The 17,393-nt window shown below is 32.9% G+C and overlaps 2 protein-coding genes across 4 annotated transcripts in view; both read left to right on the top strand.

Annotated features, from left to right (window-relative positions):
• The window catches only part of LOC139523585 (DNA repair-scaffolding protein-like), a gene marked incomplete at its 5' end in the record, with an annotated part of 35,133 nt that extends 32,535 nt beyond the window's left edge, over positions 1-2,598 (top strand). The window contains 3 exon segments of the mRNA XM_071317711.1: positions 870-981; positions 1,519-1,572; positions 2,047-2,598. Coding sequence (XP_071173812.1) covers positions 870-981; positions 1,519-1,572; positions 2,047-2,154 — 274 coding nt within the window.
• Positions 2,599-5,273: 2,675 nt separating this feature from the next.
• On the top strand, positions 5,274-12,097 carry LOC139523586 (linear primary-alkylsulfatase-like). 3 transcript variants are annotated; one of them, XM_071317713.1, is made up of 5 exons: positions 5,274-5,298; positions 7,481-7,665; positions 8,469-8,675; positions 9,762-10,011; positions 10,558-12,097. In XM_071317713.1, exons 2-5 carry the CDS (start codon positions 7,486-7,488, stop codon positions 11,694-11,696), a joined length of 1,776 nt encoding a protein of 591 aa, XP_071173814.1. In that variant the 5' UTR covers positions 5,274-5,298; positions 7,481-7,485; the 3' UTR covers positions 11,697-12,097. The 3 variants fall into 3 exon arrangements, with proteins under 3 accessions (XP_071173814.1, XP_071173813.1, XP_071173816.1); XM_071317712.1 differs by having other exon boundaries at positions 5,274-5,371; XM_071317715.1 differs by lacking the exon at positions 5,274-5,298 and adding an exon at positions 5,420-5,598.
• The last annotated feature ends 5,296 nt before the right edge of the window (positions 12,098-17,393 follow it).

Raw genomic sequence — 17,393 nt, 5'->3', positions numbered from 1 at the left:
GTGTGTGCACTCTTGTTTATGAATGAGGTGATTGAGAATATACAAATTAACTTAAGGAAGCTGGCTTGTCATGTTTGGGATTTTTTGTCAGATTTTTGGAATCCTCTGGTTTTATACATTTGAATGCCTTGAAAAAATTTGCCCGGTGACCCCCATTTTTCTTTTTGTAAATCTTTTACATGTATAATGATAAGCCATCTATAAAAGTCTTATCAAATTTTAATTACTTTTTAACAGTTTTTGAGAACTTCAACTTGTCAATGATAAAGCTATGAAAAGTTAAGAGAGAATATTTTCCCGCCCAAAATTTCAATGGCTAATATCTCGAAAACAAGCACGGTGCTCTATATATTTTTTGGCTCTTTGGATTCCTTTATTAATCCCCTATCAATATAAACTAGTGTTTTGAAAAGTTAATTACTTTGAAACTGAGAAGCGAACTCCCTTAAAATGGTCCTGAGAAGAAAAATTGCAAAAAAAAGTTAAAATGAGCATGTAATATTTAATTTTGAGTACATCATAAACATTTATATTTGATTTGACATCATAACAATAAACTGTCTGCAATGAAAATAAATTAAAAAAAATTGGTTCTCAACATCAAATGTTGTTGTTTTAAAGGAAATTAAAACAATTGAAGTCAGTACAAATTGAAATGATCACAAAAGATTGGACTTACATTTTTCCTTCATCTCAACTGAATTACGACCAATATAAATATTCATCATATACTTCATGCAGATGCAAGTTTTATACCAAATCAGCAATAAAAGAACAGTGCAAAGCATTTGCCTGTTACAGAAGAATGTAGTGAACTGTTTAAATGCATATCTGATTTTTTACTGTTTTGTTCAACCTTTTCTTTTTAGAGAACTTGTCTGCCTTGGTTGTAAGAGAGTTGTAAAACATCCTGTTACTAAAATGAAAATGGAAATATATGCTTCAGTTACTAATTTTAAATCACATAGAATCAAAATAGATGTAAGTTTTTTATACTTGAAGTATGTGCCATGTAGTGTATTTCTGTTCACTGAAAGAGAAATATTAAAACTGAAACACCATTGAAAGAGACACATAGGTGAAGTTCTTTTATTTTTGAATAAACAACTTCTTTATTAGGAAATTCTCATTTTTACTTGTCAAGGTAAATGTAGGTGCAGTTTTAAAAAAAAAATGAAGACCACATCTGCTGTACTTGTGATTTTAAATTACATACAAAAAAATAAAAAATTGAAAAAAACTGCACATTGGGAGGTCTCAAGCTTGAAGTATCCTAGAAAACAAAAACTAAAAAAGTTTTCATATATATGTTTATTTCCATGTTATATCCATTTTATTGAGTAAAGATTGCATTCATGCAATCAAAACCCAAATCTGACTGGCTTGATAGTTATCAAATTTTCATACTTTATAAATATTTTGAAATAAAATAAATGATTGTTTAAGCATTTTATTAGTATTATACTAAATATGTTCATAATAAAATAAAATTTTAGATATAAAATCTTGTAATTGCAGCTTTTAGAAGACACAATACAGTTATTATTACCACAAGATGAAAATGATGAAGAGGTAAATAATACACAATTTGCTTAACCGTCTTTTGGGATTATAGTGCGCACCCCCTTTATGGTCCAAGAAACATGAGAAAAAAGTTTATTGTTCGTATAATAATCCTAGACATTTTTGGAAAAATTACAGCTCCAAAATCAGCAAACAGGAAGTCTCCGGTAAACAGGAGTTTTTAAAAGGGACACCAATGCAAACAGATGGGCAAATTTACACAATAAACGTAACTACGGAGATATAAAATGTATTTTATTTGTATAAAACATGACAAATCTAGAAAAAAAAGACACATATTACAAATATAACATGTAAAACATAAAACATAAAAACTGCACAGATTTTAAACTGTTTTTTTGTATGGTAATTAGTTCCTAGCCTGATTACTTAATTATTTTAATTTATGCTTTCTGTTTCAGCTTTTTTAGTGCAAGTTAAATAGCTGGGTTTTTTTTACATATCTTATTTCTGTTGTTACAGGGTTATGACATTAGTAGTGTGCTGAATTCCGACGTCGGACCCATTACCTGTGTTGTGATGAAGAAGAACAATAATGACATATTTTTAAAAGAAATTAGAAAATCCTGATGAAGAGTTTCTTTTCATAACTTTTCCTCTCTGTGATTTATTTTTACATATATACTTAACTTCAACCAGAAGAAGAGGTATTTCTGGAGATATGTTTTGAGTTATTGTATAATCCATTTAGAAACATTCCAGATTTATTTTTAAGTATGCTTAATTGAGCCTTAGCATTTTTTAAAAGAGGCTTAGCATACAGTTAAATATATGCTCAAGAGCTTCATGGCTCTAATAAATCTTGAAATCCATTCGATTGATTCAGTGCAAAAAAAATGTATTACTCAGTATCTGTTTTATATGTTTTGTGTTTGTAAGGGAAGATTTAAATATCTTATGATATTCCAGTGTTTGACTGGTAATAAGTAGTTGTTTTAAACCTGTAGTTATCTTATGTCATTATTTATCTTTATGTATTATTGTACATTCCAATAAACTAAGAAAACTGATAAATGTCTGTCATTCCTCTGTTGTCTTTTTCATTTTAAGTTAATTCCTCTGAAACTGTTTGTCCAAAATGAAACCAAAAGTGGACACAATGATTTGCTATACAGTGTATCTGATATTGACAAACAATGAACCAACACAGCTATAAATACATGCAGATTCACACATTTTCAGTTCTTAGTTGACTGTATTCAGGCTTCTATTGAATCCCCTTTGCCACTTGATGGTTTGCATCAATACTCTGCACCTTCTGTGGTATGTGGGTTGCAGTAAATTGTACATTTATAGTTATCACTTGGCATCAAATGTTCATTTTTGTAAACTTTTACAAAAAATCTTCTCATAAACCTATGCACCATTTCAACCAAATTTTAACTAAATGATCCTTACCATATATAGTTAAAAGTTCCTGTTCCTATCAATCAACCAACATGGCTACCATGGCTATAGATAGAACATAGGTTTTTATGCATTTATTATATACCATCTTAAAATCCGAACTAAACCTATAAAATGATAAGCAATACAAGATCTTTAAAAATATTTATATGGCCAAAACCATTGGAATATTTTTTATAAGAGTCATTGCCTCAAAATAACAATTTTTTATCTTATTTTTTTCAATTTTGTCTTTTACCTCAATTTCATTTCCAGCTGAGGGATTCACTGCCACATGAGCATATTTGTTGAGATCATACCCATGGGCTTATTGATCATAAGCTGAAACTGATATTCTTCTTTTCTTGAGATGTGCTTTTACACTATTACTAGTTATTTATTAGAACATTATAGCTTACTGAAGTGTAAGTTTCAAAACTACAGAAATACAATCAGGACAAATCTTTATAACAGCACTCAAATTCTCAAACTCACTGACACTAAGGTGAGTATATCTTCCTGAAAGCCAGCAACCCAACATAAAAAGATTTGCAAAATTACAACATAATTATGTCTTTTTGGGTTGCTCACCAAATGTTTTCAATATTACTGAACTACAAACAACTGAAGTGGGAGGTTTAGCTATATATAAAATCAGTCTTTTTGGGGCGCTTTATAGCTTTCTGTACGCTGTGAGCAAAAGCTCTGTGTTGCAGGCTACTCTTTGACCTATAATTGTTTACTTTTTACATATTGTGACTTGGATGGAGAGTTGTCTTATTGGCACCATACCACATCTTATTTCTATTAGCTAACCATTTTCCTTGGGAAATGCCAGTACCAAGTCGGGCATGACAGTTGTTTTCAACTGGTTCCATTTGTTGATAAAGTCTAGTGTTTGATTTTGTCAGTTTTTATGGATCCCCCTATATATATCTATACAAAATATACATGAAGAAAGTTCTCAAACAAAAAATTCATAATAAAGCAAATCATCATTGCTACCAATACTAAATATGATTTGTGTCAGTAACATGCATTATATAACAAAACAAGTTGATGATACATAATCTTTGGAGCCTCTTGTTAACAAATACTTTGTATGACTTAAAAAGAAGGAAATTTGTTGTTTCAAAACCCATACCTGATATAAGAAACATTTCTTAATAAATTGTTCACAATTCAAAAATTAGATTAGCATATTTTAATTGCATTAACATAGAAGATAATTCATTTGCTTATCTGACTGACAATGACAAAGTTATATATATACTTAACCCATCAACACCAACACAAGTGAATAAACTAGGATCCTTAATAAAAAAAAGTCAATGGAACTGAGGACAGGGAACCCTTTAATATTTACCTGAATTTGTGTATATATATTGAGTTACTTAGTTATTGTCTTTATTTGTTTTTGTTGTTGTTATATGTCACAAACTGTAAAGTTTATATGGCAATAAAACTTTGAATTGAATTGAATTGATATATATTTGAGTTTAATACATAATAGCATTATAACAGCAAAGTGTGTTCCAGTAAACCTACGTTAAACTTATTGCAACAATTTCCTGCTTGGGTAGCTTTCAGTCCCTTTATTCCTTTCCAATTAAGAATTGTAAACAGTATATTTAAGTTCCAATGTTTTAGATGTATACATGTGTGATTAGCCTACTTACAGGATAGGTTAAATATGTGACGCCTCTGTCCAATAATTTTTCGATTTACGTTTTAAGAATGGATTGTATTGCAACAGTTGAAAAACACACAACTCATGCTGCATGTTTTTCCTGCATTTGTATTAAGAGGAAGTCTCTCTTTTGAATATTGTTTGACTAAGGTGGGCATCGAATCAACTACGATCTTTCCTCGAGGCAAGTATGCTTCCTTTAGACCGCAGAGGCTTTTCTCTCTCCTGATTTAAGAAATACAAAAGACAATCTTTGCCAAATATATTCTAAAGCTTATAAAATGCATTTGAATATCATATATCTAGAATGCTTCTAAACTTTTTCTGGTGACCGTGCACATGTTTGTGTGTGCTCAAGAGTGAAATTTGTGGTGAAAATACGACCATATTTGCAAAAAGGTTAAGATGAACCTTAATTGCTTTTCTATGTATGCATATTATGCAGTTTGAACTCTTTGGAAATTTGAGGAAGCTTTTTGATATAGAGGAATAAACTCGTCTGTTTGAATACTAGAAAAAGTTAACACAAATACCGCGGCAAAATTGACCTTGGACTTTTGACACCAGTGGATTACCTATTGGATGATGACCACACCATCATATAGTATTAATTTATTAGATTCAGTCACCTGTAACAGGTAGGATTGAGTAAGAATAGTCGTATGAATTGTTAGTAAACAATATTAGATATTCAAGGATACATTCATTAGCGTAAGTAGCCTTGACTTTGTTTAACCTTCGAAATACGAAATGCATAATGCTTTTTTTCTTTCTTTAATGAAATGTGCATAGTTATTTTAATTGCATAGTTAAAATACTTGATACCTGTAATAATAAAAGATGAAAAGCTTAGAATAGGACAACTATCAAGCGAATGGGACAGCTTTGAGGATCGGAAATATCATGCCGACCGACCACTGTATCATTTGGTAGTTAAGGTATGTTTGTCATGTTTGTGGATCATCTGATTTTAATGAAACCTTACAGACTCCCCACCGGAGAAGGAACAGACTACTATTATAAAATTTATCAGCTATTAATAATAATACTGTGTATAGGACGCAATGCACAAACTCGTGCTTTATTAGGATGAAGTAATGTATATCAGACTATGACATTCTATACCGTGACATAAATGTTATTAAAAGGCTTTTAAAGATGGGTCGCAGTTATTAGAAAGTTCGATACGGTTCTCAACATACATTGAACTGCAAATGTCCATATTGAATAAGCGTTGGAGGTGATATGTATTTGTGTATGGCTATCATGTTGTGAATAGATACAAAAATATGTGGCATGGGTGCCAATGAGACAACTCTCCGTCCAAGTCACATTTGTAAAAGTGAACCACTATCCCAATAATTTCTAAAATTTATCAACTGAATTTTTAAAACAAATATGTGATAAATATGACCGTATCAACGTTTACATTGCTTGTGTTATTTAAAAAGAAAATGTTAGCTTTAGTACTCAGAAAATAAAGTTTAAAAGTCTCTGTGAGAAGCCTCCAGGGGGGTAGTCAATTACCTGGGTCTATTAGTGTTAGTATAATATTCCCAGGTATTAAATGATAGATACTTGTGAACTTGTCATCGTACATTTATTACATGAATTGTAAATAATAAACAGATTCTAAATAAACAATGTTTAAGTATACAACTTTTAACGGTTTCTTGAGTCCTTTGTCCTTGAATCTCGTTTGTAGATGAGATAACTATTGTATAACAGTGTTACAGTTATCTAAGTTCGTTTATAGATTGCATTGTTTGCAAGTAATGTTTCAAAGAAAATATCGTTTTATAACTTTTTTAATGAACAGACAGACAAATCGTTATTGTCACAGAACTAGGGCTAAAAAAGCATACATATATATATGTGATAAATTATATAACTAAAAATACAACTTATACAAACAGTATAACATAAAATGTATTACTTGGTATAATATGGCGACTCCGATTCCCTAGTGTTGGCCGGAATAAGTTATGTTTTCTAAAACCCAAACGGAGACTTAACATTTGTTGGAAACATGTCAAAATGTCAATGCAAGATTACCCACAGTATATTAGGGACGACATCAACAGTTCAATGAAGGATAAAAAAAACTTTAAGTCACACAGTTTTTTCACTGACCCCCCCCCCCCCCCCTTTTTAACTTAAGTTGGGAAAAATTGATCGACCAATATAGATGTAAATATCAATGTCAGATAAACAAAACTAGCAGTTTAACCCCACCCCCCCCACCCCCCCCCCGCAAACTATTTGATTTAAGATTTTTATCCTACATTGATCGTTTGATGTCGTCCTTTATTATAGAGGTAAGCTTAACAAAATCCTTTTTTTTTATATAGTTCATAACAAAACTATTTGAGGTTTCCATGCAATGCACTTTGTTATTTCTAATAATTAAATAGTTATTTAGTTTTCATTTCATATATATCAGGTACTTTGCAAAAATTCATCTAGTGAAATGGAGCGGAAATTGGCTACAAAAACCGTGAAGTCGTTTATTCTAATTTGTAGTGTTCACTAGTACTACAACTCCAATTTAGGCGGAAGAAAGAAAAATCTTTAACTTTTTAATGAAAATCGAAAGTGTGCACACATAGTAATGGCAGTTTTTGAAATGTATCGACATTGTTGATATTCAAAGGAGAAATATCCAGCACACGTACCAAAGTGGTATTGTACAGAGTACCCGACTTGTTTACCAACCGTATGCGTGGTACATTTGTATTTAATTTTGAGTACGAAAGTTTTGAAATTAATACCCTTTCCTTGCTTAAAGTTCATGCAGTTAACTCAGTCTTATCATTTCAGTGACCATGCTGTCAGTTTATGCGGCGTTCTTAGCCACGGGCCTTGCTGTGGTTGCTTACTTTGGCCACCAAGTATGGTCAGTAAATAAAGCACCAACGATGGCGGAACAAGTTAAACGAGAGCTCATTCCAAATGAGGAGTTTGTCAAACACTCAGATACATTCAACAAGCAGCAAGTTATAAAGGTATCAATTAGGATTTTTACGTCTATATACATACCTGTATTAGAATGCAACATATTGTACATGTCCGATCTCTAACTAATTGGTCTTTTGCAATATATAAATGGTATATAGGTTTTGGGGAAACAAGAGAATTATATGTTTAATGCATATAATATTGATATTTTATCCTAACATTCGCAATTTTCAGCCAATTCGATGCATATTGAACTGAAACTATTTCATACACCCCTCAGTCACTAGTAATTACTTTACAATTTGTATGGAACCGGCTTATTGTAGCTTTACTTATATATTGTTATATATATGTACCTGTTTTTGCTGAATTCCTCTTTTTGAAGTTTTGGTACTAAAAGACAAATGACCTGCAGCATTTCTTGTTATCCTAGACACTTGACTTTTATCATCAGTAAACCTATAATGCACCAGTTTCAGTGTGTAATATTGATTGATTGATGGATTGGTGTTCTAATAATTGTAGCCACATAATATGTTGTTAAGATTCACTGTTTATGTGTACGTTGCACGTATTACAACCATGCAGGATGCTTTAGTGTTCCGCCGTAGTTACCCTTGGCCGTCTGTCCAATTTTTGTTTCTGCGCTCTATCTTGAGTTTGCCTCTTGCAAATTTTGTGAAACTAATACACAATGCTAATAAACCAAAACTGCTATAGACATAATTTGTCATTCTAGAGTTATGCACCTTTTGAACGTTGAAAATTACAAAGCTTGAGCGGGGGCATTCGTGACATATTCTTCTAAAACTTGTATATCATAATTGTATATGGCAATCTTATTTTATAGGTTACGGATAATATCTACGTAGCCATTGGCTTTGCTTTAGGGAACTCTATAATGGTGATCGCACCGGAAGGTCTTATTATTGTTGATGTAACTGAAAGTGTCACAGCAGCTACAGAAATTCTCAAGGAGTTTCGAAAGATCACAAACAAACCAATTAAAGCTATTCTCTACACTCATCATCATCAAGACCATATAGGCGGAGCGCAGGTAAAAACATAACAAATAAGACTGAAGTATTTGTCTATATAGATAGGACACCTTTCCTGCTGCGACCGCTATAGGTTTTTATGTCCAGTAAAATTGGGATGAATCAATAATTTGGCGCATATATATTTAAAAAAAAAATCAAATCCTCATGAACCCGTGAACAAAGTTTCAAGTTAATATGACACAAATTCATGGTAAACTATACATTGACCAAAATGTTTGACAAACTGGAAAGATGACACGAAGAGGACGAACTGCTGGGCGCACAGACCGGAAAACGTTATAAATGCCTCTTCTTTCACGAAGACGAAGCACAACAAGCACAGGGAAAGCTTTAGACAATTAAGCACAGAACAAATGTACTGAACAATAATAACAAAAAGATAAACATATAAATTAAATTAAAAATGGGAATGGGGATTCTGCCAAAAGAGACAACAATCAGATCAAAGTACAGAAACATCCCAAGGCCACCAATGTGTCTTCAACACAGCGAAAAATCCCGGTTTCAGCCGGCCCATAAACAAAAATGTGTACTGCATGTTTAAATAGAATGTAAAATACAGGTAATCAGAGACTGTAAATGGATAAAACAATCAATGATCAATTTAAAATTAAAAAGCTATCAAGTACAGGAAAAGCGAAAGACACCAAAGGGACATTCAAACTCAGTAGTTACAGTAGATAATAAACTGACATTGCCATGCAAATAAAAAAAAACAAACAATAGATAAAAAACACTACAGAAAGCAAACTTACGTCTGAGTAAAACAAACTCAACAAAATACCGTGTTAATCGCATGTTCTCCGAACAGTTAAGCAGATCCAAGAAATTGTACAAAACAAAACAAAAAGGAAAGTGAATAGTACATTTGAACTCAGAAATTGTTTTTAGCAATATAGTTAACAGGGGAAACGAGAAAAATATACAAAACAATGTTTTAACAGTTCAAGCACGTAAAAGGTAAAAAAAAAAAAAAAAATAAGATCATATACAAACAAACAAACAAAGAGAAAACTGCACTGGAAAACTACGAACAAGTAAATGAGAAAGTCTGGATACCATTTTCTTCTTTTTTAATAAAGGGATTCTTAGAAAAGGGTGTAGCATTGCCAGAAGTCTGGTCTCATCATAAGCTACCACATGAAGTCGCTAGTTTCTTCACTACATCATATGGTGCTAAAGTTAGACGATCTTCACGACAGTTTGGTGTAATGGTACCAGCTTCACGCAAGATCAATGCTGGTTTAGGTCTTAACTTGCGATATGATTCTCATGGGTTCATTCCTCCTTCCAAATTAGCAACTGAGAAAGTCACATTTGCTAAAATTGCAGGCAAGTATATTGTAATCTTTTATTTAAGAGCCCATCAATCGTGATAAGTAATAGCGATTGTAAGTTTATTTCACGCACAAATTTTCATGCAGCATCTCATAACTATTAGTATTTTAGAAGAATTGTATTAAATATATTTATAAATTTTGACTTTCATGTACCATAAACGTTGTCTTCTTTTCATATACTTTAAGTGATAAAAAGAGTATGCTAGTGTTTTATGTAGTGTTATGTTGTCGTTACAATTGAGCTTCTTTTTTTTAATACATTACAATCTTTTTCAATCCAAATGTTTTTTTTACGTGTTTCTACTTACAATCACAATAGAAATCAGTATGAATCCGAATATTAGTATCATTTCTATATGTATATCTGCGGATCTTGAAGTGGAGGCAACATATTTCGTTAGTCGTTGGTTTTTTACCATTTTGTTCTATTCTCTTTTTCTTCTGCCCATTAGTATATATTCTGTAAATCCAATCCAGGCCCTTATATCTCTCGTTAACTAGATATACTGTTTTAACTGATTTGTATTCTCCTTTCTAGGACTAGATGTGCACATCCATCATATTCCAGGGGAAACATCAGACCAAATTGGGGTATGGATTCCGTCCTGGAAAGCATTCCTCAGCGGTGATGATGTCTACAAAGCTTTCCCGAACATTTACACGATACGCGGAGCACCAGCCAGAGATCCAGTAGACTGGTATACATCTGTTCAGAAAATGCTAGATCTGGATCCCGACTATCTTGTTCCTAGTCACCATCGGCCAATCATCGGGAAAAATGACATTCGGAATGTATTAATTCCTTACAGAGATGGAATTCAGTTCGTTCACGACCAAGCACTGAGGTTTATCAATAAAGGTTTGACACCTGATGAAATAGCAAAGCGTGTGAAATTGCCAGAAAAATTAGAGAAACATCCTTATTTAAGAGAATTTTATGGCACTGTTCCATGGTCAGTGAAAGGGGTGTTTCAGTTGTATCTTGGATGGTTTAGTGGGGATCCAGTAGATCTTTTCCCCTTATCAACACCAGAAAAGGCATCACGTGTCATTGCGTTGGCTGGAGGAGTTGATAACACTATTTCCGAGGCTATTAAAGCCTGGAATAAGGATGATATACAATGGTCTCTCGAGCTTGCTTCATATGTTCTCATACAAGATAAAAATAACAAAGATGCCAAGAAACTTAAAGTTGATGCTCTTAACTTATTGGGCAGCAGACAGATCAATTCCATTGCTGCTAATTATTACATCACATGCGCACTCGAGACAGAAGGCATTGTTAACCTCGAAGATGAGTCAACTAGGAAAAACGAGTGGCAGATAATCCAAAAGCTGCCAATGAAGCAGTTGTTCCAAATATTTAGTTCTATGTTCATGCCGGAAGTTGGCGTTTGTGAAACAACCGAAGGAATCGTCCAGTTTATCTTTTCAGATACAAACAGTTTTGTGGTATTGAGAATTCGAAATGGTGTCGCTATTATTGAGGAGAATGGAAGAGCAAAGAATGCGGATGTAACTGTAAAGACAACCGAGACGAAACTTAAGGCAGCGTTCATAACGAGACTTGATGGACCAGGAGACTATACAAAAGACCTAAATATAGATGGCGGCATAGTCAAGTTTAAAAATTATATGAATTGTTTCGAAGAAGATTTCCAACTTCTTTTGCCGTAGACAACAACGTTAATTAGAATAACAACATATCATATTACGTCAAAAACAAAACAATACAGGTTTTATTAAGCAAATGCCATTGTTTGAACCTATCATTGAACATCAGTTTTATAAAACAAGTTATCATGACATCACAAAATAAACTGTTTGTCAGTGGTTAACACTTCATTTTACTGTTGGGAAATTATTGAATCCTGGGATGTAATTCGTGCATGGTGTATCCCCCCCCCCAAAAAATAGAATCAACTTTGAAAGCAATATATAGATGAATGTTAATAATATACAATGCATTGAATCGCTTAGCACGTATTAAACATGTACAAAATGTTATTTGCAATCAAACACTATTTATAAAACAAAATTAAAAGAACTAACCCATTTGTACGGAGTTGTTGCACGAATCGATTTTTTTTTTGTCTTATTGGCCCAGATAACGTATATAATTTATATATATGCCCCAGAAAATGTGTTTTAGTCAATTATAAATGTATAGGCAGTAAACTGATATAGACATTTACTAAACTGAGATCTGGCTGCGACTTCCTTATTAAATATCTTCCGAGAAAAATATTAATAATTTTAATTTGGTAATATCAAAATAAGGAGATGTGGTATGATTGCCTTTGAGACATTCATCCACCAAAGTTCAAATATAGTGGATGTAAGCAATTATAGGGAACTATACAGCCTTCAACAATGAGATAACCACATACCTTATGTCGACCGACTACAAAAGAAAAAGCTGCGAATTGAAAAATATGAAACAATTTAATTGAGAAAACAAACGGCTAAACAAATAATTTACGAAAAAAAATATGACAGACATGGCCCAACCTTGGCGATCGACAACCACTGCACTACATTAACCCTTTTTCAACTGAGTTTTATAATTTGTGCTTATGTTGTACTGTTAAATCACTGTCCCAAGTAAGGGGAGAGTTAAAGCGCTCACCTTAATCCTTTACGTGTCTGTCGTTCAGAGGTTAATTGTCGTTGGTTCATGTCTGTCATATTTGTTTTACGTAAATTGTTGTTATACATTAGGCTGTTAGTTTTCTCAATCGAACTGTTTCATATTTTTAATGTCGAGGTTTTTAAAGCCGACCATACGATATGGGTTTTTCTCATTGTTGAAGGCCGCAAGGTTGCCTATACCTGCTTACATCCACGTCATTTGATATTTGGTGCATAGTTGTCTCATTGGTAATCATACCACATCGCCTCATTTTTATACAGGCTCCTGACTTGAGACAGATAAATAAAGAATGTGGCGGGGTTAAACATGTTTAAAGGCGCCAACAACCCCCTAACCTTGGATAATGATATATTGGCATAGCACAAGAGCATCAATAAACTAACACAGGCTCCTGACTTAGAATAGGCATATATATATTTATATATATATATATATTTATGATATGGTGGAGTTTAACCTGCTTGAAGGCGCCCATGAGCCCTCCTCTAATCTGGGACAGTGGTGCAACGTTCCACTGAGAAGACAAAAGTACAAATTGTAAATATCAGCTGTAAAAGGTTTACCTCACCATATCGATACAAATCAGAAAAAAATAATAAAACAACAGACTTGACGTGGCTAGGTATTTATACATCCCTCGCAACAAAAAAGACATAAAGTTACACTTGCGAGTTAGTTTGTTTTTTGTGAAAAGAGTTGCTTATCCAAAAGCTTTTTATTGTCTGACCCTCGAGACAAAAACGTATTAAATTCAGCTAAAAGTATAGTTACTGTTATCTTGTGTGCATATGGGTCGAGGCAGAAGATAACGCGAAATTCAATATTTTAAATAACGAGGAAGACATTTTTTTTTTTATTTTTTTTGTAATCGTCTAGTAGGTTATCCAAATATCGCTCATTTAACATATAATAATACAGTAAAACAAACAATACATTACCATTAACAAATTATAGTTACTTTGACAAAATCAAATATCAGGTTTCGGCAAAATATTTCCTTGTAACTTAACAATAACAATTACCATAACCATTATTGAATTGTAAGTTGATAAAAGGTTATTATATCAATTTAAACAAAACAAATAACGAGATAGATACAGTGACTATAATATATATTTGTATATTGAAATTCAATTTCGGTTGTATTTGTTGTTTAATTTCAGTCCCTTTCATATATCATATAGTATACACATCACCAATTCTCCAATTCAAGTCTGTATCGGGATTCTGAAATTAAATGCACACACAATGTTCCCTATATAATCACCCAAATGTTTCCAACAAAAGGGAGGGGCTGTCCCCTCCTAAATCCGCTTCTGGGAGAATCTATTCAATAGGTTACCTAAATGTTCGCACAAATTGAATTTGCATCAATATTCATTCATTAATTAGTTTGCAAGGAAGAACCATTGTTGCAACTTGATCATTAATTAGTTTTAAAAGTGTAAGAATATATCCAGATGCAAAGATTATATACAATGTAGTTAAAATTAGAATAAACATGGTGCCCTTAACAACGTCATATTGCTGGGTCGTATAGTAGTGCTCATAAAATCCTCTTTCTAAATTATTAACATCAATTTTCAAATGATCACCAATCAAAACCTGGCTTCAAAGTTATTGTGGCGTGAATCAGACTAGTGTGGATACTAAAAAAATCCAATCATCTTTTAGACAATCTGCTATAACATCATAACTGCGAGTACTCTCAGTACTTCGTGTCTTTTTGTTGTTGGGATATACAAGTACCCGGCCACTTCCACTCTGTGTTTTTGTTAGATGTGATTTCTATTTGTATTCATCTGATAAGTTTAGCCTTTTTCAACAGATTTTTGTCGAGCCTGCGACTTTTGTGCGTACCTTGCAAGGTCCCCATGCCCGTCAGATAGTTTTGACTTGACCTTTACCTCATTTCATGGATCATTGAACAGGGTTAAGTTTTGGTGGTTAAGTCCATATCTCAGATGCTAGAAATAATAGGTCCAGTATCATGATTCGGTGTATGGAAGGACTGTAAGATGTGCATGACCAACTGGCAGGTGTTATCTGACATTGACCTCATTTATATGGTTCAGTGGTTATAGTTAATTTTTTGTGTTTTGATCTGTTTTTCTTATGATTTATGCAATAGGTCTAATATATTTGATGTATGACATGTTTGTAAGTTTACAAGTCTAGCCTAGTCTTATTTTCATGGGTCATTTGTCAATGTTTAGTTTTCTTTGCCAAATCTGTTTCTTAGAAACTATAACATGATACACGGTGTATAAGCAATAGGTCAACTATATTTAGTGTATTGAATGATTGTAAGGTGTAGATGTATATCTTGTAAGGTTTATATTACCTTGACCTCATTTTCTTTGATCATGTTAAGTTTATGTGATAGTTGTTCAGCTTTAAATTTATGACTATCAACATATTAATAGGGGAGGGTTGGGGTCCCGCTAACATGTTTAACCCCGCAACATTCTGTATGTATATATTATGTGCCTGTCCCAAGTCAAGAGTCTGTAATTCAGTGGTTGTCGTTAGTTGATGTGTTACATATTTGTTTTTCGTTCATATTGTGTACATGAAATTAGGCCGTTAGTTTTCTCGTTTGATTTGTTTTACATTTGTCATTTATCACCCCGGGGCCGCGTTTTATATATATAGCTGACTATGCGGTATGGGCTTTGTTCATTGTTGAAGGCCGTACGGGTGTCTATAGTTGTTAATTTCTATGTCATTTGGTCTCTTGTGGAGAGTTGTTTCATTGACAATCACACCACATCTTCTTTTTTATATTCAAGAGTTGTACCGGTGCGGCTTCGTTTCATATTTATAAAAAGAATGACCAACGTAGATACAAGTACTATCTTTTCTTAGGGAGGAATAAATAGTACTATTTTTTTTTAACTTGGATTCATGATTGACAACATACGGTTACGTTTGAAGGACGTACTTTTAAAAAAACTATCGATATTCTCATGGGAACAAACTGTGCTCCCTTGCCAGTGGATGACTTTATACAGAAAGAAAGAAAAGAAGTTATATAGTAGTATTCCGGCTTTAGCTTTACTTTCCGCTATAAAGATCATGTGTTATGTAACTAATTAACTCAAAATTTGGTGACTAGTCTGTGTTTAACCATGGAAGTATTATATTGACTTATAATACTTCCATGGTTTAACGCATCTATCCTATAGAAATTGAAATAACGGATAAGATATGTACAGAAGTTACAGTTAACTCTTCTTCATATCTTGACTAACACCTAGAAATTAAATAAGAGGGCCACGGTTAAAAAACTAATATTGATGACAAAAGAGATTTTTTTCAGCTTGCAAATTGTGAACTTTCCATTTCTATACTAGCAACATTCCAGCAGCCACTGCATACGGAGTATACTATATCTCCCAGGGCTTGCATTTCTCATCATGATTGCCTTGCTAGAGGATTGTTCTTCACAAGGAAGCTATTAAATCCATTGAAAGTTCCAAGTGGTGAAGTTGAATAATCAATTAAGTCAGCCCTTGGTTAGTTTTACGGACGCCATCAACGTAATGGAATATATGGTAAATACAATCCACAGAGACGGGTCCCCCTTTCCATTATTGTGATGTAGTACCGAATTAATCTAATTACCGGGTTTGTATTAAAATGAGCAACACAAGGGTGGATAAAAGCATAAAAGATTTATTTAAAGTCGGTTATACATATAACAATACAACATAAGCTCTGTAGAGCTTTTATCCGACATACGTATAAGACAAGCACAATACACAATGATACATAAAACACATAAAACATGCAAAATAAATAATGTTATCAAGCACAACAATTAATTAGCACAATTAAAGCATATAAGCAAACATAAAATGCAGATAAACTAACATTCATGCAATAGCAATTATAAAGCACTAAAAGTAATTCAAGCATTAAGACCACATATAAAAAATTATGCCAAATAATTTAAAAGCCAGAGTATACATAATAAATAAATAAACTTATCTACAGCTCATTGAGATCTGCAGGAGGAACACTGACACGAACTGCCCTCCCAATTACCAACCAAACTTTTGAACTGACCCAATGGCATTTCGTCCCTCATTTTATTTGGCAGTTCGTTCCAGAGTTTGGCTCCTGCATATCTAAATGAGTGTAGCCCATGGGTAGTTGTCCTTACACTGGGAACATCTGCTATGTTGTTATTTGTAAAAGAGTAATTACATTTTTTAATTTCAATAAGTTCATGTAGATATAATGGACATTGTTTATTAATAATTTTATATACCTCTATTGCTATCATTCTAATTCTTCTGATTTCTAAGCTTGGTAATTTTGATTTAATTAATAGTTGTTCATAGGTACTACAATAGTCTTCATATATAAATCTAAGGGCACGCTCCTGTATTTTCTCTATTTTTTTGGTGTTACACTCACCACAGAAGTGCCATATTACAGGACAATAATTAAAATTTGACATTATAAATGAATAATATATAGTAAGTCTACCTAATTTTGTTAAATTTTTACCAATACGTTTAAGTACATGTAATTGTCTTGATGCCTTTTTACAAATATTGGAACTTCTTTTTTTGGAGCATCTTAGACTACCCCAAGTTTTTCAGGTGCTGCGCAGTGAAGCTAATTGTGTATTCTTTGAGTGTAGCGTAATACAAGCCGATTCCAGTTTATTCCCCTTTGTACATATAGTATGCCAATCCGGAATTTTCTTC

This window comes from Mytilus edulis, chromosome 5, assembly GCF_963676685.1.
Source record: "Mytilus edulis chromosome 5, xbMytEdul2.2, whole genome shotgun sequence".
Lineage (NCBI taxonomy): Eukaryota > Metazoa > Mollusca > Bivalvia > Mytilida > Mytilidae > Mytilus > Mytilus edulis.
This window is presented reverse-complemented; position numbering and strand designations above follow the sequence as displayed.